General features: G+C 33.7%; 1 protein-coding gene across 1 annotated transcript in view; it reads right to left on the bottom strand.

Moving 5' to 3' along the window:
- Positions 1 to 21,945, bottom strand: part of LOC130448916 (transmembrane protein 181) — a 28,936-nt gene extending 6,991 nt beyond the window's left edge. Inside the window, exons 1-12 of the mRNA XM_056786519.1 lie at positions 21,854 to 21,945; positions 17,240 to 17,403; positions 17,080 to 17,183; positions 15,270 to 15,440; positions 11,800 to 11,899; positions 10,830 to 10,980; positions 9,498 to 9,578; positions 8,126 to 8,225; positions 4,950 to 5,077; positions 1,771 to 1,920; positions 698 to 800; positions 359 to 583 (exon numbers count right to left, since the gene is read on the bottom strand). Of these exons, the coding sequence (XP_056642497.1) occupies positions 359 to 583; positions 698 to 800; positions 1,771 to 1,920; positions 4,950 to 5,077; positions 8,126 to 8,225; positions 9,498 to 9,578; positions 10,830 to 10,980; positions 11,800 to 11,899; positions 15,270 to 15,440; positions 17,080 to 17,183; positions 17,240 to 17,400 (1,474 nt within the window). The 5' untranslated portion in view covers positions 17,401 to 17,403; positions 21,854 to 21,945. The remainder of the gene's footprint in view (positions 1 to 358; positions 584 to 697; positions 801 to 1,770; positions 1,921 to 4,949; positions 5,078 to 8,125; positions 8,226 to 9,497; positions 9,579 to 10,829; positions 10,981 to 11,799; positions 11,900 to 15,269; positions 15,441 to 17,079; positions 17,184 to 17,239; positions 17,404 to 21,853) is intronic.
- Positions 21,946 to 25,592: the final 3,647 nt, after the last annotated feature.

Here is a 25,592-nt window from a genome sequence, read left to right on the forward strand (position 1 = left end):
TGAACCAGGAATCAGATTTCTAACAATATGAGTTAAAAAAATGGAATCAACAGTCTTATTAATATAGGCAGTTAAACCTCTTAATTTCCTTTCGTATTCACTGTCTATTGTTGATAATTCTTTTACTTTTATCCTTTTTGGATCACTATTAACTGGTATGGGAGGTAATACGAAATTTAGGGAATGTGAAATCATGTGTGAATATATAAATTGTAATATCTCACAAGAAAACTTGATTCGACCTATTTGAGGTTATATAAAACGAACATTGATGGTATTAATTATGGGGCAATGTTAATAACAAGTTTGAAATTGAATAAGTCAGTGTAAAATCAATGTGAGTAGTTTAGGAGCTTACCATGGACATCTTTAGTTCCAGGAGAGTAAACGTATGCCATTGTGTACACATAAAAGTTCAAAACTCCATAAAAACACATAAATTCTGAGGAATTACTATAATGGGTATTCAGTCGAGCAACGAAACTATCTTCTAATACCCCAACTCCATATCTCAATAGAGTTACTATTGAAGTTATTAGCAATACAATCAGAACCAATAGTGTTAGAAATCTTAAACGAAGAACTGAAACAAAATGAAGAATTATAGATACCTGTACGTGTAACAATTTTCAATCGTTGTTTTAGTAAACTTAATCGGAACAATTGAGATTCTTCATGAATACATTTCAATACTTACCGAAATAAGGCATAGATCTTAATTCGGAATAAGCTCTCAACATCAAACTTGATAAATACATTAAATATATTATACCAAAAATATAGAAAAACGCTTTAACAACCTAAAAAATAGAATTTGTTAGATAGTTGAATGACTATCGGAAAGTAAGACCCAAAACAAATTGCCAAAACTCAATATTTTATAGTTTAGTATCAATTTAATGATTTATTTTTGAAATTACCGCCTTATATTGGGTTGCCAACTGCACTCATTATAGTCCAGGTAATTTAGACATAAAAATTCTCGAAAAGCTGAATATTGTTGGAAAGCTGGGGTTCACTCTTATAAATGAAATTTTAAAAATCCTATGTGTACTAAAAAAGTTATTCAAAGGTCAAAATTTAAGACTTTTTCTTGTTGTATCATGAAAAAACCTCAAACCAAAATTGTAGATCTTAAAATTATCTACAAAAATGGTCCTCATGGTTTTTTTCCTAAGAGTTACCATTCCTGAGATAGAAGTTCGTGAAGCTCTACGATTGTATCATCGCACGAAAATGTTTGCGATTCAATCCCATTTTGTGACCAAGATTAATGTTCCAAGTATCTATGAACAACTCAAATAGGACTCGTATGACAATACATTCTGAGTACGTTCACCATTAAACATGTCAAACTTCAGATTTGACATATTCACATCAGTGTTGCCATATGTCAAAACTTAAGTGGCAACCCTCGAAACACGACTAAAAAACGAAAAGTGGTTTAACTAAAAAGATTACAACGTTATTAGAAAAAACGACCCAAAAAGTGATTTAAACCCAAAATATATGGAATATTTTTTCCCATTTCTGTTGCTAGTATTCAACACGTAAAAGACTTTTTGTTGCAATCAGAATTTTTTCATAATTATCCATTATTTTTGATAAAAAAATTATGAAGAACAGTTTAGATTTATGTTTCAAATGATCAAATTTAAAGTATTAATTACAAGCAACAGATAAACTGTTAGTTTTAACTTCCATTTACGACATTCATAAATTTTTGGCAATTTATTTGAGTGTATATCATTATTTAAAATAATTTATTACGTAAAAATTAGAAGTATCGACTGTTGGATCAAAAGTTGGGTCTTGTAGTTCATATATTCTACCCCATGTAGCTAAAATCATAGCTGGCAACCACATCATGAAGACGATGAAGCATTTTGGAAAATAAAATGTCAGGGCATGGCGATCATTCTAAAAAAAAAACATAAAATTGGAAAATGTAAATAAACTTAATAGTTGAGATTATTTTAGTAATTTATTTATAAAATTTTAGAGGTAATTTTGAAACTGACAGTATTTTTGAATCCCAAATATCTTTCCTGGTTACTGTTAGAAAGTGCAATTTAAGTTTGGCCACATGTTTTATCTAACTGGAAGCTTCAATTTTGAAATATTTTTTTTATTTAATAGTTGTCCTGTGTCTAGCAATGTCAGACAAATACATTATTATTGTAATTTTAATAAAAAATCATAGGGAAAGGTTTTGTCAAAAGAATTATGAATATAGAGATTCTTGAAAATAATGAATTTTTAAAACAGAGTTTCTTATAAGCTTGATCCATTTCAACAAGTATGTCTCATAAACCATCTGGTCTAAAAACGGTAACCAAAAGGAACAGAAGATGTGAAAGCATAAGAAAACCTGCATGTTTTGAAGTTTATAATCAATAGATGTGATTGACCAGATGGCGACTTATGGGTCAGCTTCCGTAGATGCACCAAATGTTATAGGAAACTGGTGTTTGAAATTATATGTGGCACCAGCTTGGTGAACGTTCATTTCTTGTATAACCAGTATACCTGTTGTTTCAATGAATTCTTAAAATAGATTTTCTTCTATGTTTGATCCATTCCAACAATCACAAAATTGAACCCATTCCTGTTTTTTAGTATGCTACTACAGCCGCTCTAGTGAGTTTGTGTTTGCAGTGTCTTCAATTCAGTTTCAAAGCGAAATAGCAGTTCAGCAATCAAGTGAAGGCATCGTAGCTTTAAAGTAGCGGGAGAAGCCAGATGTACCCCAAAGCAATCTGGTCCAAAAACGGCAACCAAAAGGAACAGAAGATGTGAAAGCATAAGAAAACCTGCATGTTTTGAAGTTTATAATCAATAGATGTGATTGACCAGATGGCGACTTATGGGTCAGCTCCCGTAGATGCACCAAATGGTATAGGAAACTGGCGTTTGAAATTATATGTGGCACCAGCTTGGTGAACGTTCATTTCTTGTATAACCAGAATACCTGTTGTTTCAATGAATTCTTGAAACAGATTTTCTTCTATGTTTGATCCATTCCAACAATCACAAAATTGAACCCATTCCTGTTTTTTAGTATGCTACTACAGCCGCTCTAGTGAGTTTGTGTTTGCAGTGTCTTCAATTCAGTTTCAAAGCGAAATAGCAGTCCAGCAATCAAGTGAAGGCATCGTAGCTTTAAAGTAGCGGGAGAAGCCAGATGTACCCCAAAGCAATCTGGTCTAAAAACGGTAACCCAAAGGAACAGAAGATGTGAAAGCATAAGAAAACCTGCTTGTTTTGAAGTTTATAATCAATAGATGTGATTGACCAGATGGCGACTTATGGGTCAGCTTCCGTAGATGCACCAAATGGTAGAGGAAACTGGCGTTTGAAATTATATGTGGCACCAGCGTGGTGAACGTTCATTTCTTGTATAACCAGAATACCTGTTGTTTCAATGAATTCTTGAAACAGATTTTCTTCTATGTTTGATCCATTCCAACAATCGCAAAATTAAACCCATTCCTGTTTTTCAGTATGCTACTACAGCCGCTCTAGTGAGTTTGTGTTTGCAGTGTCTTCAATTCAGTTTCAAATAACTGCGAAATAGCAGTTCAGCAATCAAGTGAAGGCATCGTAGCTTTAAAGTAGCGGGAGAAGCCAGATGTACCCCAAAGCAATCTGGTCCAAAAACGGCAACCACAAGGAACAGAAGATGTGAAAGCATAAGAAAACCTGCATATTTTGAAGTTTATAATCAATAGATGTGATTGACCAGATGGCGACTTATGGGTCAGCTCCCGTAGATGCACCAAATGGTATAGGAAACTGGCGTTTGAAATTATATGTGGCACCAGCTTGGTGAACGTTCATTTCTTGTATAACCAGAATACCTGTTGTTTCAATGAATTCTTGAAACAGATTTTCTTCTATGTTTGATCCATTCCAACAATCACAAAATTGAACCCATTCCTGTTTTTCAGTATGCTACTACAGCCGCTCTAGTGAGTTTGTGTTTGCAGTGTCTTCAATTCAGTTTCAAATAGCTGCGAAATAGCAGTTCAGCAATCAAGTGAAGGCATCGTAGCTGTAAAGTAGCGGGAGAAGCCAGATGTACCCCAAAGCAATCTGGTCTAAAAACGGCAACCAAAAGGAACAGAAGATGTGAAAGCATAAGAAAACCTGCATGTTTTGAAGTTTATAATCAATAGATGTGATTGACCAGATGGCGACTTATGGGTCAGCTCCCGTAGATGCACCAAATAGTATAGGAAACTGGCGTTTGAAATTATATGTGGCACCGGCTTGGTGAACGATCATTTCTTGTATAATCAGTATACTTGTTGTTTCAATGATTGTCACTAATTTTTTGTTTCAATTTCAATTGCTTATAATTATTTTTTTACTATTTAGTCTTTAGTCTTCAGTCTTAATTAATAAAAATAAAACAAAAATTTAGTTTTATTCAGTTTTCATAGGATACAGACATTTATCATGATGTGAAAATGTGGCGCGCAGCAAATTTCAGAAAAAAGATGACGAAAATAGTTTTTTTGACGTTAGTATTTTGAGTTTTTAGAAATAAAATTGAAATCGACCGCGAAAAACGTCGAGATTGTTGTGACATCACACCTCGCGAAAAAGCTGTGTTTGCTTATGACAGTCAATTGTGTTTTTTAAGATCAGGCCACTACTATACTTTAAATACAATTTTTTTTATGTTATACAATAATTTCGCAGTAAAACCTAACCTAAAAGAACTTCAAGACCGACGTTGATTATCCATGATTACTTTAAAATTGGCAACATTGTGCTTATTTATATTTTGTGACCGTGGCTGTTTAAATCCTTATCAAGAGTGATAAGTTTTTCATTTGAAGTATGTCAAGCATCTTATAAATGTGAAAGGTTTCATGGACAGCTTCACCTATTCAATAAATTTGTGCTTAATTAAATTTATGACGAATTTAGTGTATACTGACCTGTCTTAGGCCATGATATATGCATAACCAAAACATTAGAAGAGCGCATATGAATGTAGTTTGAGCGAACGCGTCAATCATACCAGGCAACCATGAATTTATTAAAAATGACATGGGAAATACCGGATCTGAAAAGAAATATAGTCAAAATGAAGATACACTAGATCATATATTTTCTATATAAAGTAAGTTTTAAATATCGAATTCTCTAAATGACCTTCCACAACTGAATGCTTGATAATATATTTTGCAAACAACCTAAATAAGCATTGAACATAATCGAGAGGCTGCGTATATCAGCGTAGTCAAATTTAATTTTGCAGAGGGCCATACATTGAATTTTGAATTTGTAGGTGGACCAGATTGAAAATAAAAAAAAAAGAACTGAAAGAACTCAAAGTTATACAAGATGGTAGATAGTTATGTTGAGCTCGAGGATCCAGATACCTGACTCATTAATGTCAGGTATTATATTTCTTTGTAGTATTTTAAGCATTGATTGGAGATGTTTGTTCTTATTTATTTTCATGACGAAAAACATCTCACAAAAATAGGTGCTACCAAACAAGTAGAGAATGCTTGCTGCATGCTTTTTATTCAAACTCTTGAAATATTGTGTATAAAATGTAAGAGCGTTAATCTCATTAAATTTTTCTTTCAAAATACTGTCCGATTGAAGATCTATCAACTCCTTCGGCAAATGAACAGTTGGTGCCTGTGGAGCTTCAAAACTGAAAGGATTGTTGATTGTTTTTGTGATCAAATTTTGCAGAAGTTGAGAATATCCATCCAATTTTTTTTTGGTTCACTGTGCCAAATGATTTTAAATGAGGGAAATGGTCCAAAGTTTCATTTTTTACCTGATTTTCTCACAGCCTCAGCTTACATACATTTGAGTGACAATCAGATTATTAACCCTGTAACTTTATATTCAGATCACTCAAGTGTTTATTCATATCTACCAAGAAGGTACAATCAAACCACCAGTCATTATCATAATCACTTATTTTGCCTTTTTCTGGCGCGAATAGGGCCACGCATAACAAAAAATCTTTCTAAAACTACCCATACAGGAAACCCCAGAGTTGACAAAGGGGTCAAACCTGGACCAGTCCTGGGAATCCCAGCTTCGGCGTACCTGTTTTGGCCCATGCGTGGGCCAGGCTACTTAACTCAGCTTCGGCCATACCAATGATTAACCAGGCTCGGGACAAGGTTGGTTGACCCAGTCTTGGCCATACCAATGATTACACAAGCTTGGGCCAAGCCTGGATATCCCAGCCTTGGTTGTTCATTGACAAGCCAGGCTTGGATCAAGGTTGGGCCAATCGTGGTTAACCCAGCCTTGGCCATTCATACTGTACGGTCAAATACGGCGTGGTTCGAGTATTTTCGCCCAACACCCCGTCGGCAGCCATACTTTTTTTATGATGGGTCTGATCAATCCGATCTTTAGTTTATTCAGTGTGTGTGTGTTTCTTATCACATTTTTTATTATTTATTACTACTAAAAGTAACCATGTCTGATGCGTATCTTCGAGTTCAAAGATGGCATGCTTTGAATAGAGAAAAAAACTAACTGAATTGTGAACGGCCAAAGCTTAAACAATTTAAGCGTGGACATCAGCTCTATCACCTCTATAAGTGAGGTTAACGATAATGGTACAGTAAGAGTGAGATTAAATATGAAAATTTATGTTTGCTTATTTTTAAAATCAAAGAAAAAGTTATGTAATTAATAAGTCTTGGTATTTCTGTCCTGGTATTTAAGCATGGCCCAGTATTGGTGACCAAGCTTGGCTCATCGTTATCACTCCAGAGTTTTACCAAGACTGGGCCAAGCCTGGCTTACAAGCTTGGTCCAGAGTTCTACATAATTGGGCCAAGCTTGGGCCCTTGGAACTTTCCTCTATGGGTACTCTTCGATCTAGCCAACGAACTTCTGTGAAATGAAGGACATCTGAAAAATTTTCGTCCAAATCTTGTAAAAATTGCCTGAGCTGTCGGTGATTTAGTTGTCTGCTCCTTATAAAATTTACAATTTTAATTATAGATTACATGACATTTATAAATGTTTGGATGCCAATGATTCCTGATGAATTATACAGTGAAATCCCACAAAATTCCCTGATGTTTTTTGTTTTAATTTATTTACAACACCCGAATGTTTGCCAGCCACGGCAGCAGCGTCATTCGTAGTTGTACTGCCAGTTGAGTTCAGATTCTCCTATCAAATGCTCAATTGCAGAATAAATATCATTTGCTGTTGCAGTACCTGTCAATGGAACGCACTTTAATAGTTCTAAGTTACTGCTAATGCCTCGTATAAAATAGCAAGTTGAGCTGTATCGGTACTCTCTTCAACGGTCGGTGAAAATTTTTTAAATTCCTCAATTTTCTCCTGCAATTAAAGAATCAAATTTTGAGATAAATCATTGATTTTTGAAGCAACAGTGTTTCTTGAGAGCGATTTGTAATACAATAGTAAAACTTGATTTCAGAGAATGTTCGCTCTCTGTATTAGCTTTAGTAAACATCGATTGTTGACCTTGAGGGATTTTAAAGATGACAATGTTTCGATTCTTATTTTTTCAGTGTAACAATCGAATTTTGACTTATGATTAGTATCATAGTGTCTCTTCAAATTAAACTCCGTACAAACAGCAAGTGTTCGATTTCAAATCAAACACAGTGGTTTACCTTGCCATTCTATGAAAAAATACGCAATTTCCCATTTAGAATGAAAAACTCTGCACTCACTATCAACTTTACGTTTTTGCGACATTAAGCCAACTCGACACAAGAATCATCATCATACGCGCACGACACAAACAAATGCACAATACCTTCACAATCACTATTTCGCAGTACAATTAAAATCCTTCTCGGGCCGTATCGGTGCGATTACTCGACTCAACTGACTCACGTCGCGTCGACGCACTCGTTTTATATGGTTAAGGAAGGTTCGAGTTTAGACTCGAAGCGCGTGGAAGATTTTATCTTTCTCGGCAAAAATAATAGGATATTTCCGCTTGCTGCTAAGAGATGGAGTTCTATCTTTCACTTTCGCTTGTTTACGCAAATATTTAGACAAATATTAGAACTGCCAATAAAGACGCATTGTTCTAAATGTATTTTTCCAAAATATTAATAGCTTTCGATATCAAAATACTTACTGTCATATGCCATAAGTAACGGTAACAACCACGAGATCCACTTTTGCTCAATAGACCAGTTACACATCGGATATTTTCTTAGGGAATTCTGGTACCAGATCTAAAAACAAAATTTATTAATTGTAACACTTGCTTTCAATTTAAATAAAGAACAGACACATGTAAGATGGATACAAAATAAAAGCTCATTATTTGCCATTTCAGTTAAAAGAGCGCAAGGTCATGAAGAAAGTCGTCGGGAATCTTCTGGACTATGTCACCAACGTATGGATTGAATCTATAGAGGAATATGGGCAATCGCTCTGGATATACCGAAGGCTTTTGGCATGACAACCTCAGATCGTACGGTTTGTCGTCCTCGCTAATCGACTGACTTAGTAGCTTTCTCAAAGATCGCTCCATCCAGGTCGCTATCGATGGACCTACTTCAGCAATGTGTGAGGTCAAAGCTGGTGTATCTTGTCACCAACAGCTTCTAGTCCTCTACAAGGCCCAGATTCGTCCATCTTTGGGTCTTTGCTCCCACATTTCAAGATCAATATGAGTATCTCCATACGACCCGTACCATTCGAACTACTCCCCACATTTCAAGATCAATATCCACTATCCACAGGCATCTCCATACGACGCGCACCACTCGAACTACTCGACTGTAATAGGGTTTACCCTCTTGTGCTTGCTTCTTACAAAGAAATTTGGAAAATGATGCCAAGATGATGTCAATCACTTCGAACTTAAGACTCTCCTCAAATTACTCCATCATAAGAACTAACACATCTTCAATGATGGAGCAATGTTATATTTGATTGTATACTTCAATTCCTCCAAGTTTCGTGGTTTGAGGTTATAAATACAACTCTTGACGTACCTCCATAGAAAAAAAAATCACACAGTGATATGTCGGGAGGCTTAGGAGCCCAAAATATGGTATAATCTGTACAGAAAACATGCGTTTAAGAACTGTCATTAAAGTGTGATGCTGCGAGAACCAAATAAGTCTTCTTAGTTCAGGTTTCAAAAACTTTCCAAGTCCACGAACGTATCAAATGGAATTAACGATAACCATGGTTCTGTGTGGTTTCTTTTTTTAAATAAGGTTTAACAGAGCCAAGACCACAAGAGGTTGGTGGGAAAAATAAAGTCGACAGGATTCAAATCTCTTCTCAAAATTCAGCAAAGATGGCAGCAATTTTTTCGAATGATTGCTTACTCCGTGATTAGTTTTTAATAGTCAGCATTATGCCTTTCCAATTTGTAACTAAATTTGCACTTTTTATTTCTTTGAGGGAGAAAATTTATGACCACTATTCACTTTTAATATCACTTATCATTTTCAGAAACAATTAACAATAAAAACTTTGGAAATACTTACTGTGATGATGAAAGTAGATATTAAAAAGATGAATCTGAACCATATTTCGATTTGAGTGAAAGAAGGGTTGTAAGTTTTAAACTGAAAAATCAAAAAGTCAATGTCAATATATACGAATAATGTTGTTATATGAGGGATTTTTAGAAAAAAAGCAACAACAGTTCAAATAAACTATCATAAAAGAAAATAATCATCAAATATCTCGCGACAACAGAACATAGACTTTCTTCTTATAATCAACTAAAATAGCTAAGAGAATTACATTACTACTTTGAAAAAAAACTATTTATTAAGCAAAAAAATAATTTAACTTTACTCGACGAATGTCAAGCTATTAAAAACACAATATCCGTGTACAAGCTGCCTTAAACACTAAATATTATCGTATACAATAACTACAAATAATTATAGAATAGATTAATCGTAGACGACACGTTAATGGAGTTTCAAGGGTCTAGTCGTAAAGATTACAATATTAAAGGTACTTAGTCCAATAATTATCACAAAGGGTTCATTCCACTAAGCTCATCTGTCAAAACAGATAAAATAAAGCGGAAGCTTTAAGAGGTTATGTTATAATTTGTAGGCTATTGAATTTTTTAATGGTGTGCTCAACTGATTTACATTAAAGTAAAATCAAAATATATTCTGCGGCGATAGGAAAATATTTGGTAGCGGGTCACAAGAATGTTTCAACGTATCAAATACTGATATAGATTGTCAAGGTTGCAATTTGCGTTGCCTTAATTTTGAAAATTATTTCAACGCTCACTTCGACCAACGAGTGACGTTCTCGCCGCCACCACAACGATCGTAGTCGCCATTTGAAACTCCGAAAAGAGGTTTTCAGGTGCCGTGAATACTTAGTGACAAGTGACAGCAACAAAGACTAAGTACAAAATGGCGGTGACATTTTTATACACTGTCAGTCTTGATATGAAATAATCGTTCTCAGATTTAGGAGGTTTACGCTCTAAGGATACATTTCTAATGCTTGGCATATTAGCATTTCTAATGTAAATCAAGGCTAAAACCCTTGCTAACACAGTCCATAGAGGTTGCCAGCTCCTAGGTCGAATTGTCGCATGTTGATTTCAAATAATCTGAAGTATTGTTTCTCGAAAACAAATTCATGTTAAATCAGAAGACCGCCCAATTAAACTTAACCTCAAAAAAAACTAGTGCTAAGGCGCATGTTCAAGCACTGTTCCCAAAGTCGTTGGCAAAATCATTACGTCGAAGTGCGTGCCACTTAAAAATTATTGCCTATCGTGAAATGTATTTGTTATTGACCGAAATATTTTCGAAATACTTGAGCGTCATTGTACTTACGTAAAATAATAACTCGTTAATGTTGTATCTTGAATGAAAAGCTTCCAGTCCGTAGAATTTCACTGCAACAATATAATGGGTAAAATCTAAATATCCCAAATGCGCCACAACGAATTCATCACAACGTTTTTCACATTTTAAATGACGGGATCTAGAAATCAAATATGTAAGAGGGATTAGAATAACCATCATTTTAATTATTAAAGACGGAATTTAAAATTGTAAATTTAGTTATAAAGACTTTCATACAATAAGAATATAAGCCACAGAGTAAGTTATGCTTCGTGATTTTGTCTATCCAAGGAGCTGAAGTAGTGACGATCATAGCTGGAGCCGGTGTTGCCAACCCGACGAATTTAATAGTTATCAAACATATATTTCCTTATGAAAATTAACATCTTTGGTTAGTAAACCATGTTTTATTAAAGTTTGATATTTTTTTTACCGTAGATTCATTTGGTTATAATTCTTTACAAAAATTTGAAATTTTCTCAATTTTTTAAGCCTGAGTCACATTTTTCCAGTTAAGCAATCCAGCGAATTAATAGTTCTGGATTGACTCATACTGTCCACGGTATTCTAGACATTCAAAATGTAGTATCGGTTGCACCAGTGACTCCCAAAGTGGTCCAGGTGCACCCCCAGGGGTCTACAAAAAGCTCTACAAATGGAGTGTACTGGAATTTTCATATTTAGATTTGATTTTTTGACGAGTTGGTAATATGGTATAAATGTATCAACTAAAACTAGTTAGAAGTGGTTAACAAAGAAAGAAAGTTTAGTGAACTTCTGGGTTACATTATAGTGATAATGCTTCCAAGAAATATGCTTAGAAATTATTTCAAAACTGTTCAATTATTAATATTTCCAGTGGCACTCAAGTGTTCGAGCTAGAATGAAAAAAAAATAGACCGTTATTCCAGTCAATTGAACTGGATTGGTCGAATCTAATGGTACATTATGTACTTACCTATTGTTACTATTAATATCCAATACGGTAACTGGCTTATGTTCTTCAGATAATCCTGATAGGGCTACTGATACCCCAAATAATTTATCTATGATTTCTCCTGGAAGTAAATATAATTATAACATCGCTCTATGAGTCGTGTGACTGACACACGGATGGCGCTGCCATTGTTAAATCCTATGACGTTTATGAAGTACCCACTTTGAAAAAATTATTTGTAAAATTTAACGACATTTCGATTAGCAAACATTTAAGTGAAGGTCCTTTTGTTATTTTTAAAACTTGATGATAAACAATACTGTACAAGCTCAGCAATGGCTTCAAAAGTGTTATCCGGACTCTGATCTATGGAATAGTACCATTTGTTATTAATCTGAAGAAATCGAACGTGGTCATACAGACGCTGATGATGGTGAATGGTCTAGTTAACCAATTGAGGTGGTTACTCCAGATAACATCAAAAAAGTCTACAAATTGGTTATATCTAATCGTAAATTGGAATTGCGTGAGATAGCTAAAGCGTGTTTACAATTATGCATGAACGTTTGACCATCAGAAAGCTTTTTCAAAGTAGATACAACGTTTCTTACATTCGATCAAAAACAACAATATGTTGATGATTCAGAGATGTGTTTAGACATGTTTACACGTAATAAATCATATATGTAACAATGGATGAAACAAGGATCCATTACTTCACTAAAAACGATCATCGTTTGAGTGGACTGCAGCCAGTGAACCACGTCCGAAGCGTCCAAAGGCACAACAGTCAGTTGGGTCGGTTGTAGATTTAGTATTTTGGGATACGCATGGAATGTTGTTCATCGATTATCTCCAAAAGGGAGAGAAAATCAATAGCGAATACTACATAGAGTTGTTAGAACTTTTGCTTAAAAAAAACAAGGAAAAACTACCCCATTTGTCGAAAAGGAAACCATTGTTTCACCAAGACAATGTACCGGTTCTGAAATCGATGGCAACGATAGTTGAATTCAACGAATTACACATCGAATCGCTTCCTTATCCACAGTATAGTCCAGATCTGGCTCCCATTGACTACTGGCTATTCGCTGATCTCAAAAAATGCTTGCCGGTAGGAAATTCAGATCAAATAAAGAAGCCATTTCTGAATCTGAAGCTTATTCTGAGGCAAAACACAAATCCTTTTATAAGCACGGCATCGAGAAGTTAGAGAAGCGTTGGAATGATTGAATTGTTCTTAAACGAGAATAGATTAATAAATAAAATCGATTTTTGGTAAAAAAATTGTGTATTTCTCAGTTAGTCATACGACTTATTCGGTGATTTGAATATATTTTTATTAGATAGTGAAAAAACTTAGTTTTTTTCACAGCTGATTTCGAAATTGCATTTCCCAAGGGCTCTGACCAAACAGGGACCACGGAACCTACTAACCCAAACCATCAATTTCTATCTAAATCGAAGCCCTGTCTTGTGATTTGGACAAGGCTCTGCTCCAACGCCGCGTTATCAGTGGTGTGGAGAATTACAGGAGAATGAAGGCCAACGCTGTCGAAACGGCTAAGATCTTCACGGCCCCAGATCCTAAAGTTGTCTTGACCTTGAAGTTCCCTCCGCCCAGGGCTTCCAACCTGGAGGTTCAGGTAAAGCCAGTTAAGAGGCGAAGACCACCTGGTTCTACAGTAGGACCAGTAAAACTGTAGTAGGCGAAATCGGAGGGACGATAGGATCTACAGCTGGCCGTGACTCAATTAAGACAATCCGATATCGGCTTCACGGAGTAACAGATGCTGGATTTTATTGAAGATGTAACTGGGGCCATAATGCGGTCTCCATCTGGCAAGGGAACCAAGCCACCGCAGTTTCTCTCTCTTTGGCTGGTTAGGAGTCATATTCTAATTCGTCTAAAGGTTCAAGCGGCTCCTCAGAGGACATTGGTTATCGGGTTAGGTACGACGGGCCTATCTAGAAGGTTTTTAACGAATTGTTACGAAGTGTCGACTAATATGCGGCTACTCTCTTTCGTTAATGTTACAAAATGTAAATCAGCCGCGGTCACTAAATAGAAATCAGTTGGAATAGAGCGCAACGTTGCGAATTTGACGTTTTAATCAGTCGTATATATCATTAACGTGGAACACCAAGCTGTGGTCGTTTAAATAGTACTAAGAATATACACGATGTACAAAATGTTATTGTATATAGTTAAAGGTAATTAAAAAAGACAAGACTGGATGGAATAGTTTCTACAATGCTTGAACGCTTTATGTTCCTTAAAAATTGCATCCGAAAAAGCGCTTGTTGACCTGAATAATCTTAAATCTGATTTTGAACTTATAAATAAGTTGGTTAATGTCTTGACACCGTTCAAACGGAGCACTTTGTAGCTAGGATTCCAACTTCTGTACGGCTGAAGCTACTTTTAAATTTTTGTTTTAAAAATTGAGCGAAAATGATTCACGTTTGGCTTCTGGATTCAATACCCTCTTTTTAGACCGATTTAGAACAGTGTAAAGAGATAATCAGCAGACACATTCAAAGAAACCGAATTCTATAAACTTATCAAACAGGAAATGATTCTGTTTAAACTGCTATAATTTGAAACAAACTTCATTCATTCAAATATTTCAAAACAATTCCTCCGACTACCATTGAGTCAGAGAATGCGTGCATCCAGCGCACGTGAGTCGAGCGACCGATGGTTCGAGCGCACTGATTATATAGGAGGGTGCATCGAGCGCACATTCGCAGGTATAAATCTTCAATACCTGTATTTAGCTTTAAATGTTGATTACTTTCTCATCAATGCAATTATAGTATCCTGACCTAACTAACCTAACCTAACCTAACCTAACAATTCTTAAAGGCTTTCAAAACGTTCGCATACGAGTTATATCACTGTATTAAGCGAAAAAATCGATTAAAAATCACTAAACAATCACATGTCTATAACGCATCGCAAATTAACAATAAGGTTTAGCCAATCAAAGCTTGTGAAACTTTCAAGTTCCCCCCTATCGAGCGGTCGAGAGAGCCATAAAAGTTTTTAGCTGCTGCCGCATTTTTGAACTTTGCGTTATAGACATGTGATTGTTTGGTGATTTTTAATCGATTTTTTTCGCTTAATGCAGTGATTTAACTCGCATGCGAACGTTTTGAAAGAACTTGTACAATATTGAAGTTTCTGACGGACTTTCGTTTTGTCTTAATGATAATAATAATTATTCAAAAGTTCGTATGTTTGCCCATCTCTAGGACTCACTTCAGCAGATCAAACTTTCTTGTGCGCTCGTCGAACGAATTCGTAGTGTGCGCTCGTTGCACGTGCGCTGCTCGCACCGAGTTAGAGCGCGCTTTTTCAGCTGCATATGTATGTTATAAGCCGAGGAGAAAACTTTAGATTCAATATTATTACTAAGATTTATTTTCGCGACCCAAAGAACTAATACACGCAACGATTACTTAAATAATTTTTATCATTTCCTTACCGTCCATATTTTCTATAGATAATTTAGCTATAATCCAAAGTTGTTGGGAATAAGTCGATAGTTTTGGTGTTTTCATTATGAACGGTCCAGTAGCTATATTTTTGCTGGTATTATTATATTTCGGTAACAAGGAGATTCCATCCACAGCGGTGCTCATTGTTATTGGAGGACCTATAAAAATTGATTGGACTTTAAACCAGTACAACTTACGATAAAGTTGAGAAAACCCTAGCGGAATTGTTCGATCGTACATATACTACAAATTCAACTCGTTCTGAAACGGACACCATGTTTCGGAGCGCTTATAATTTTTGCGGAAGTGATTTATGTGAAATCGACTATGTTCTGTTAGCGAACGTCGTAGTCTTTCTTAAAATAAAAACGATTGAAATAGTTTACGAAGAAGAGGAGGTGATTAAATTATCTAGAATTTCGTTTCCTCCTCCTCCTCCTCTTTCCATTATTCTCCAAAGGATGAAGTGACACCATTTATATTTGATTCAGCAGTTGTTTCCATGCTTTCCGTGCAATCTTTTCGGCATGATGCAGTCTCGTATTTATTATGGATTTGTTTGGTCTACTGGAGATCTTCCTCTTGAGCTTTTGCCTTCTACATCCCCTTCTATGATTAATCGTTCCATTGTTCCTGATTTTTCGCTGTATGTCTCAGGTACTGCAGATATAAACAGACTATAAACCACAATTCTAAAGCCTCTATTCGGCTTTGTTTAAAGTCCATGTTTCCGCTGCGTACGTTGCATCAACTAGACGGAGTTTCGTTGTTTTTGTCGATCCTCTTCAGGTTAGGTATAATTTCCATTTTAATAAATGAGCTAGATATGGTCTATTTCCTTATTATAGAGAGTAATAAAATATACTCACTAATCCAGAACTAAAATAAATGTACCTGAGCTAATACAAGTTTTCGGTCCTTTCTTGGTCTTTTATAATCATAAGCTATACAAAACAAAAGAAAAGAGAGAGAGATGTTTTATTGTCAAAAAATTGTAGACAAAAGTTTGTAAAAACTACAAAACAAACATAAAAATAACTAAATAAATAAGAAAACCACAACGAATAACAAAATTATAGGTAATAGTACAAGGTAATAATTAGTATATAAGTCCATAGCAAAATTAAACTAGTATGCGGCATGGCCGGAATTAAATATTATTATTAGTATATGTAAGTCGTTTACAGATTAGAAAGGACTTTCCTGTAAATACGTCCTCAAATTATCGCGAAAAGCGGGAGAAGATAATATCGATTTGGTTTCAATTGGCAAGTGATTGTGCATTTTTTTTTCATTGTAAAATATTGAGCTCTCAACTAATTTTGAACGTGGATTAGACAGGTAAAGATCGTACCCCGCGTTCCTAAGTAGATATCTGAGCAACGATCTTTCTGAAGTTGGAGAATCGTGCTTAAAAATTAAGCAAACGGATTCAAAGATGAATAGAATTTTTAATCTTCTAACGAAGTCTCTGCAGTGAGTCCTGCTGTTTAGTTCGAGTAAAAGGTTTACATTGATAAAATTACTAATGTTTCATCATTTTAATAACCTCTTATTCATAAGAATAGACCATAAAGTACTAAACAAACAACAACAAACAAAAAAGGCTTAACAGTTCCTGACTTCCATCGTTATTTACTAAAGTAGAGACTTTAGAGGCAAGTTCAGAGTATCTAGAGGTCAGTGACCCACAGGTAAAAAGATATAAACGAGTTCCCAATATTAGACATGGGTCGATATGTAATTTTGTAAGAGAGCTTTGAAGATCTTTTTGATTCTACTTTCACTTTAACTTACCTGCAACGCCTACAAATATTCCCAAACCAAACGATATGAAAAAAGTCATAAATACAGCACACAGTTCTCTTTTGTGCATCGAGTATAACCTCATTTGAACGGATCTAAAATCGAAATAACATTTTTAAAAAATACAACAAAGTTTTTTATAATAATTCACCTTTCGCAACGATCGTGATGATAAGCTGGAGCTATGTACTTATCGAATTCACTAAAAATATCCGAAAATTGCGATAAAACGTTTCGCAATTTCGCCGACCATCCTCCTGTCGGTAAATGGTAAGTGTAACCGAAAGTTGGGTTGTCTGATTTGGTTGGCATTTCCTAAAAATCGTTTTTAATTGTACAATTCTACATATTTTGATTCCCCGTTAATTTTATAGCTCATCCCTGTATATATCAACAAAAATGAAGATTTATACAAAAAAACAATCCTATATGTGTAGGTTCTGTTCAAAAAATGAACAAAGAGATTTTGAGCTATACCACTTTTGGTTCATGTACTAGTTTTCGAAAAATTGGTTTTAAAGTCATCCAGTTAAACGTTTATTGTATCTTCGTTATCTGGGATCACAAATTTGCTTCGCAGCTTTAATTCCGAGTTTCTTCACAGCTTCACCACCCCCGTTAACACACATTATTATTGTCAATGATTGATGAAATGGATGACGATGTCTTAGTTTCAGGAACATTCCAATTTTTTGCCAAGAGCATTTGGAAAAAACTTTTTTGATTGTTAAGAATGATGAACACAAGTCACCGTAAACAGCCTCCATGTTTTTGATTTGTGTTGGTGTTTATCCTTCTTTAGGTAAGGCAACGCGAAACTCAATTCGAGACAATTTCCAAAACAACTTGACTGAGTGGTCATTCGAGTTCTTCTATAATAAACTGGATTAGGTATGATGAAACAAGAGGAAACAAGGAAGACAAGTTTGAAGAAGAGGAGACAGTGAATAAAACAGTCGAAAAAAGCAAATTATGGACTTAATTTTAACTTTTTTGGTATCAGTTTCTTTCATTATACACCAAAAATACTCTGTCAAAATATTTTCATTCCAAAGTCACCGATAATGTTCTTAAAAAAATCTTTAAATCCTTATGAAGAAACTTCTCCATTTATCCCCAATACATATCAAGTTGTCAGAACGAAGATTCAAATGTGAGTGCATCCCTATTCGTTGAAATTTTTTCAATAATTTAGTCACAATATCTTCATATTCTTCACTTTTTTTAGTTCTCAAAAACACCTCGACAAACTTTTTAATGACTTTCAAGCAGAATTTAAAACTAAGGATCTTTTATAACTCTGTTGGCCAACAAATATTTCCTCTTTTAATTGTCCTTCTAGAAAAAATTTCACAGGACCTCCCTCACGTAAATTATCTTCTCGTTCACATCGAAAAAACTTTTTTGATTTGTGTTGGTGTTCATCCTTCTTCAGCTCAACTCTTCAACTCAAATCGAGACAATTTTAAAAACAACTTGACTGAGTGGTCATTCGAGTTCTTCTATAATAAACTGGATTAGGTATGATGAAACAAGGAAGATAAGTTTGAAGAAGAGGACACAGTGAATAAAACAGTCCAAATTAAGCAAATTATGGACTTAATTTTAACTTTTTTGGTATCAGTTTCTTTCATTATACACCAAAAATACTCTGTCAAAATATTTTCATTCCAAAATCACCGATAATGTTCTTAAAAAAATCTTTAAATCCTTATGAAGAAACTTCTCCATTTATCCCCAATACATATCAAGTTGTCAGAACGAAGATTCAAATGTGAGTGCATCCCTATTCGTTGAAATTTTTTCAATAGTTTCGTCACAATAGCACTTTTTTTAGTTCTCAAAAACACCTCGACAATCTTGTTAATGACTTTCAAGCAGAATTTCAAACTAAAGATCTTTTATAACTCTGTTGTTCAACAAATATTTCCTCTTTTAATTGTCCTTCTAGAAAAAATTTCACAGGACCTGCCTCACGTAAATTATCTTCTCGTTCACATCGAAAAAACTTTTTTTGATTTGTGTTGGTGTTCATCCTTCTTCAGCTCAACTCTTCAACTCAAATCGAGACAATTTTCAAAACAACTTGACTGAGTGGTCATTCGACTTCAAGAGGAAACAATGAAGACAAGTTTGAAGAAGAGGAGACAATGAATGAACCAGTCTCGGTAGAGGAAACACCATCGAAAATAGAAGTAGACGAAGTAATAAATAATATGGTTAGGTTAGGTTATGTTGGTCAACCCTTAAGGGAGCGAATATATAATAATTTGATTAACAACATATGGAAATAAGAGCAGATGCCGAACCAATGGGATAACGCAATTATTCACCCAGAACATGAGAAGGGGGATGCGACAGATGCGTGAATTATAGGGGTATCACTCCGTTGTGATATCGTATACAAAGTCCTAGCCAGAATCATAAGAAATAGATTGCTGGGCCGAACAACTGGGATCAAGTTGTGATCAAATTTTCATACTGAAGGCAATCTAGAACAATAGCTATGACCAAGGATTAAACCTGAAGCTCTTCCTTGTGGATTTCAAACAGAAGTATGATTCAATAAGTAGAGAAAAGTTGTTCCAGGCGTTAGCAGTACTCGGAATACCTTAGAAAATATTACATTTGGTAAAAATGAGACGGAATAACACCGAGAATGAAGTAGGTGTCGAAGGAAGTCTATCGGAAAAGTTTGAAACAAAAAGAGGTTTAAATAAAGGAGACCTACAATCAACAGTGCTGTTTAACCTTGTATTAGAAATGATCTTGTGAAGTAGAGGTGTCCGAACCCAGGGGATGATAGATAATAACAAAACAAATCCTTCCGTACGCAGATGATATGGTAGAACGAAAAAGGATATAGAAAATATGTTCCAACTCTTTGAACAAAAGACCAAATATATGGAGATGGGAAGTGATTGAAAGTGACCATAGAGCAAAACAATGAGTATAGATTTGATAAAGTCCAGGGAGTGACAATGACAAACGAAGGAGGTGAAACTAGGAAAATCGACTGGTGAGAGGGAACAAAACGTTTAGAGCCCTAGGAGGACTATTAAGATCAAAAGATATTTCAAGAGCTGCCAAGTTACGCATTTTCAAGACAATTATATAACCGACGGGGCTGTATGGCAGTGAGTGTTGGATCATGAACAAAAAAGTAGAAAACATATGGGAGAGAAAGGTACTAAGGAGGATTCGCGTGCGAGACCAAAACGAACGAAGAATTCAAAGAAGTGTATGGTTAAGCTGAAATGGGATGCGTGGTCAGAGCAAAGACTCTATTGGATGGGGTATATAGCCAGAGAACAATTGGGTGAAAAGATATTTATTAAGGGGAGAAGGAAAAGAGAAGAATAGATAGAAGAATAGAGAGTGTAAAGCAGTAGAGCGACTCCAAGTCTTGGGCCTATAAGTCCTGTTGAGCTGTAACTTTTCCAACTTTGTTGCCATCAAAATCATTTTTGTTTTTTCTAAAAATAGAAAATATTTCCTATTTTTTTTATATCCGCATTAACAACGTCTTAGAGTGCAAATTTCAAAGAAAAATTTTTCATTTTTTATTCATCCTTAAAGAGATTTAAACAATCATAGATAAGCAAAGCGCGACCAGGAACCATCAAGTTATTGAAGCTATTTTAATTTTGAAATCTCATTTGGCAATAGACTTTACAAAAATTGTTATGAAATTTGTAAAATCAAAATAATTCAATAATACAGAATTGCACATTTCCCAGTCAAACCTGCGGGAATTTGACTACAAGGCGACGACCTAACCACGCGGCCGTCAAGTCCTTGAGCGACAAAATTCATATATGGATGAAATCTTTCGATGAAATTAATAAATCTTCCTTCCTGGTTTCACGTAGCGTCATCAGTGAATTCAGCGAGGTGTGGCTTGCTTCATGACAATCTTCAGTCCACGCTGCTTGACTTTCCAAGGCTACTATACACGTATGTATCTTCACAGATATTGTACATCCATTATATAGTCACGATCTGACCCCGTCCGATTATTTTTTGTTGACATAGCAAAGATTAAACAGCGACGATGAAATTCAGCAGACGGTGTACGAAAATTTTGACTCTGCAAATATGCATCTTATTTTTTTAGTGGCACAGAAGCTTCGATCAGAAATTTTGGAAAGTGTGTGGAAATAAACGGTGAAAAATAACAACGTATTGTCATACAAAGCGAGAAATTGCAGGTCGATAAGTTGAAAGGTTTAAACAAAATTTGAATCGAGAATTTCATACGATATTGTTAAAATAAATCAATCTTTTTCGATGTCGTACAGTTTTTTTAAATGATTTCGATGAAATTTGGCGCCAAAAATGTTTATCAATAAGAAGCCCGTCGGAAAACGAGAGAGAGGCTGGCCTAAGAGTTTACCAGTAGGACCAATGAACAGATGGGTTAGTCTCGATTAACAGTTGTAAATCATTTAATATATTTGACATAAAATAAGTTGGTTTTTTCCTTTTCCACTCCAAATGAAGCAGATTTCATTTGAATTATTTTTTTTATTTATTCTCTTTTATTTACCAACTACTTCTATCTTTACATTGATAAGCTCGTTTATGATTTAATTTCTAACCTAAATTGAATATTTTTACATGAAACATGTTTCTTGCGTTCAGATTTCGCCGAATAACCAATTTTTTAATTATTAAAATATCTATTTTTAGACCATTTTCAGCTTATATCAAATAAGTACCAATTGATTAGTATTAAATTCATATTATAACAATAATCACTCACCTATTGTTGTTTTTATTTGGTGACAGTACAAAAGTATCGTTTTGAAAACCACTTATAACTATTTTTATTGTCACAAAACCTATACACAGTTTTCCGCACAAGGAAAATGATAATATTGATTAGATGCGCGGGCACTCTTTGGGAAATTTCCACGTGGTGCGTGCTTTGACACAATTCGGCACTTATGTAACAGCCAGGTTGATTTTCCCCCATGAGATAATTCTAATCTAGTTGACTCCGTATTATATAATTTTACTTTCACCAAGTTCTGGAATCCATCGATCTATTTTCACATCATTCGTCTCTCTTAAATCTTAATTATTTGTGACGTACCAATTCTATGGTGATTAAACGATTTTTTAAAAAATATATTTAGGGCTATATTAAACACGATTACTTTCAATCTAAGATGTTATTTAGAATACAACCCAAAAGATCTATTGTGCCTATAGTCACGGACTTATCCTTTTACTTCGGCACTGATCCACTTACAATAAAAAGTACCATAGAAATCATTTATATTATTCAATATATTGATTATAACATATTTTCCCCATCATAGTTCTAGCATTTCCAGCGCGTTTCAAAAGAAAAATTGATCTGCCATCTAGTGATTTACCGCACAGATAGCTGGGAGTCAAATCTGCAGAGTAAACTCAACTGATACGAAGCCTACTTAAGCTTTGAGATTACAAACCTATACTTAGACGCGTTTTCCTTTTACAACGTAACTTTTCTGGCGTTTTCTTTTATTGCTTCACGTCTTGAACATCGCGAAATACCGTTAACGTGACCGAGATACAATTAGCTATATATATGCAATTGTAATTATGCAATTGATAGACAGTCAGTGCAACTTAATTAAATTTGTAGTTAATCAAAGTAGCTGATGGTTGATGGGAGTTAAGTGAAGCTAATTGAGTTAATCGAATTAATTGTCCATGGGACTCAATTTCAGCTATTAGAAATTAATTGAGATTGAATAGAGCTTATTCCAGCCCATTGCGCATACTAAAATTAATTAATTGTAAGTAAATGGAAGTCAATTGATATTGATTAGAATTAATTTTAGTTGATTAAGTTAATTGGAAGTAATTTAAATTAATTGTAATCAAAGTAAAGTTAATTGCTGCAACTTGTTCATTGAAATTTGCTTAGGATATTGTAGATTAAAGTAAAATCAACTTAATTGAACTCAATTGGAGCTAATTGGAATTGGAATTGAAAAGTTGATAGAGGTAAAATGAATTTATTCTCATTTGGGTCAATTGGAGTGAACTTAAGTTGATTTCATTTAAGTTTAATACCTTAAATAAACTTATCTGATTCATTTTAATTAGTTACGGCTAAATTAAGCTAATTATAGTCATTTAGAGCTAGTCAATTATATTTAATTGCTATTGATTGCAATTAACTGGAGTTTATTGTAATTGTATTCAATCAAAAGTTGATAGGGCTTAACTAAAGGTAATTAATAGTAATTAAAGTTTAATTGAAATTAGCTGAAGTTAATTTTAGTTAAATTAACGTTGATTTAATTAATTGGAATTAAATGTAGACAAATGGAGGTAATTACAGCAAGTTGGAATCGTTATTAGCTTAGCTAAATTCAATTGAACTCAGTTGGAACTATTTCAAATTAATTAAGTTTAGATGAAGTTTATGATAAATAAATTATTAGTTGTCAATAGATATCAACTAAAGTTGATATCAGTTAAGTTCGAATTCAAGGTACAATTATGTTAATTATAGATATTTAGAGTTGATTGAAGTCAACTGGAGGTATTTGAAATTAATTGAAATTAAAATAAGTTTAACTAAACTTATTGTATCCAATAAAAATTGGCTGGAAGTTAATTAATATTAATTAGAGTATAATTCAAGTTAATTGTAGGTGATTGAACGTTCAATTAGTTAATTGGAGCTAATTCGAATTATTTGAAAAGTTGATAGGAGTAAAATGAATGTATTGTCATTTGGATCAATTGGAGTCAAATTAATTTAATATCTTAAATAAAGTTATCTGCTTTATTTCAATTAGTTACGGCTGAATTAAGCTAATTCTAGTTATTTGGAGCTAATCAATTATATTGCATTGCTATGATTGCAATTGACTGGAGTTTGTTGTAATTGTATTCAATTAAAAGTTGATAGGGTTTAACTAAAGATAATTAATAATAATTAAAATTCAACTGAAATTAGCTGAAGTTAATTTTAATTAAATAAACGTTGATTTAGTTAATTGGAATCAGCTGTAGTCTAATGGAGGTAGTTACAGCAGCTGGAAATTGTAATTGGCTTAGTTAAAGTCAATTGAACTCATTTGGAACTATTTCAAATTAATTGAGTTTAGATTAAGTTGATTGAAATAAATTATTAGTTGATAGAAGTAAAATAAATTTTTATTCAATTTAATTGAAGTCAATAGATATCAACTAAAGTTGATATCAGTTAAGTTCGAACTCAAGGTACAATTATATTAATTATAGATATTTAGGGTTGATTGAAGTCAACTGGAGATATTTGAAATTAATTGAAATTAAAATAAGTTGAACTAAACTTATTGTATCCAATAAAAATTGGCTGGAAGTTAATTAATATTAATTAGAGTGTAATTCAAGTTAATTGTAGGTGATTGAACGTTCAATTAGTTAATTGGAGCTAATTGGAATTATTTGAAAAGTTGATAGGAGTAAAATGAATGTATTGTCATTTGGGTCAATTGGAATCAAATTAATTTAATTTCATTTAAATTTAATATTTTAAATAAAGTTATCTGATTTATTTTAAATAGTTACGGTTAAATTAAGCTAATTCTAGTTATTTGGAGCTAATAAATTTAATTGCTATGATTGCAATTAACTGAAGTATTGTAATTGTATTCAATTAAAAGTTGATAGGGTTTAACTAAAGATAATTAATTGTAATTAAAGTTTAATTGAAATTAGCTGAAGTTAATTTTAATTCAATTAACGTTGATTTAGTTAATTGGAATTAACTGTAGTCAAATGAAGGTAGTTACAGCAGCTTGAAATTGTAATTGGCTTAGTTAAAGTCAATTGAACTCAGTTGGAACTATTTCAAATTATGTTATAATTATGTTAATTATGTACAATTATCTTAATTATAGTTATTTGGAGTTGATTAAATTAATTGCAATGTGAACTAAACTTATTGTATCCAATAAAAATTCGATGGACTTTAACTAAAGCTAATTGATTTTAATTAGAGTATAATTAACGTTAATTTTAGGTGATTAAACATTGAATTAGTGAATTGGAATTAATTCTAATCAATTTCAGCATTTTGTTTATTGGAATTACCTTCGTACAAGTCAATTGGATTTTGATTGATCAATTGATTGAAGTGATTTATAAGTTATTAGGAGTTAAATCAATTTACACAAAGTTAGTTTGAGTTTATTATCAAATGATGCTAATTAAAGTTTATTTCAGTGAAATTTGAGAACTTAAATAAATTTATTTGATTTATTGCATTCAACTGAAGTTCATTTTAGTTAATTAACAGTTGATTACGAGCTAATTGAATTTAATTGTCCATTAGAATTGATTTAGTTTGCTGCGAGTATCTAATTTTAATGAATATATTAATTGGGAATTATTTTTTTGGTATTTTTCGTAAAAAATAATGTGTAAATAAAACAATGTTGATTTATTGTATAATTTAATTAAATCGAACATGCATAAAAACATTTACATCGATTTCAAATTTAAAATAT

The sequence above is a fragment of the Diorhabda sublineata genome, chromosome 9, assembly GCF_026230105.1.
Source record: "Diorhabda sublineata isolate icDioSubl1.1 chromosome 9, icDioSubl1.1, whole genome shotgun sequence".
Taxonomy (NCBI): domain Eukaryota; kingdom Metazoa; phylum Arthropoda; class Insecta; order Coleoptera; family Chrysomelidae; genus Diorhabda; species Diorhabda sublineata.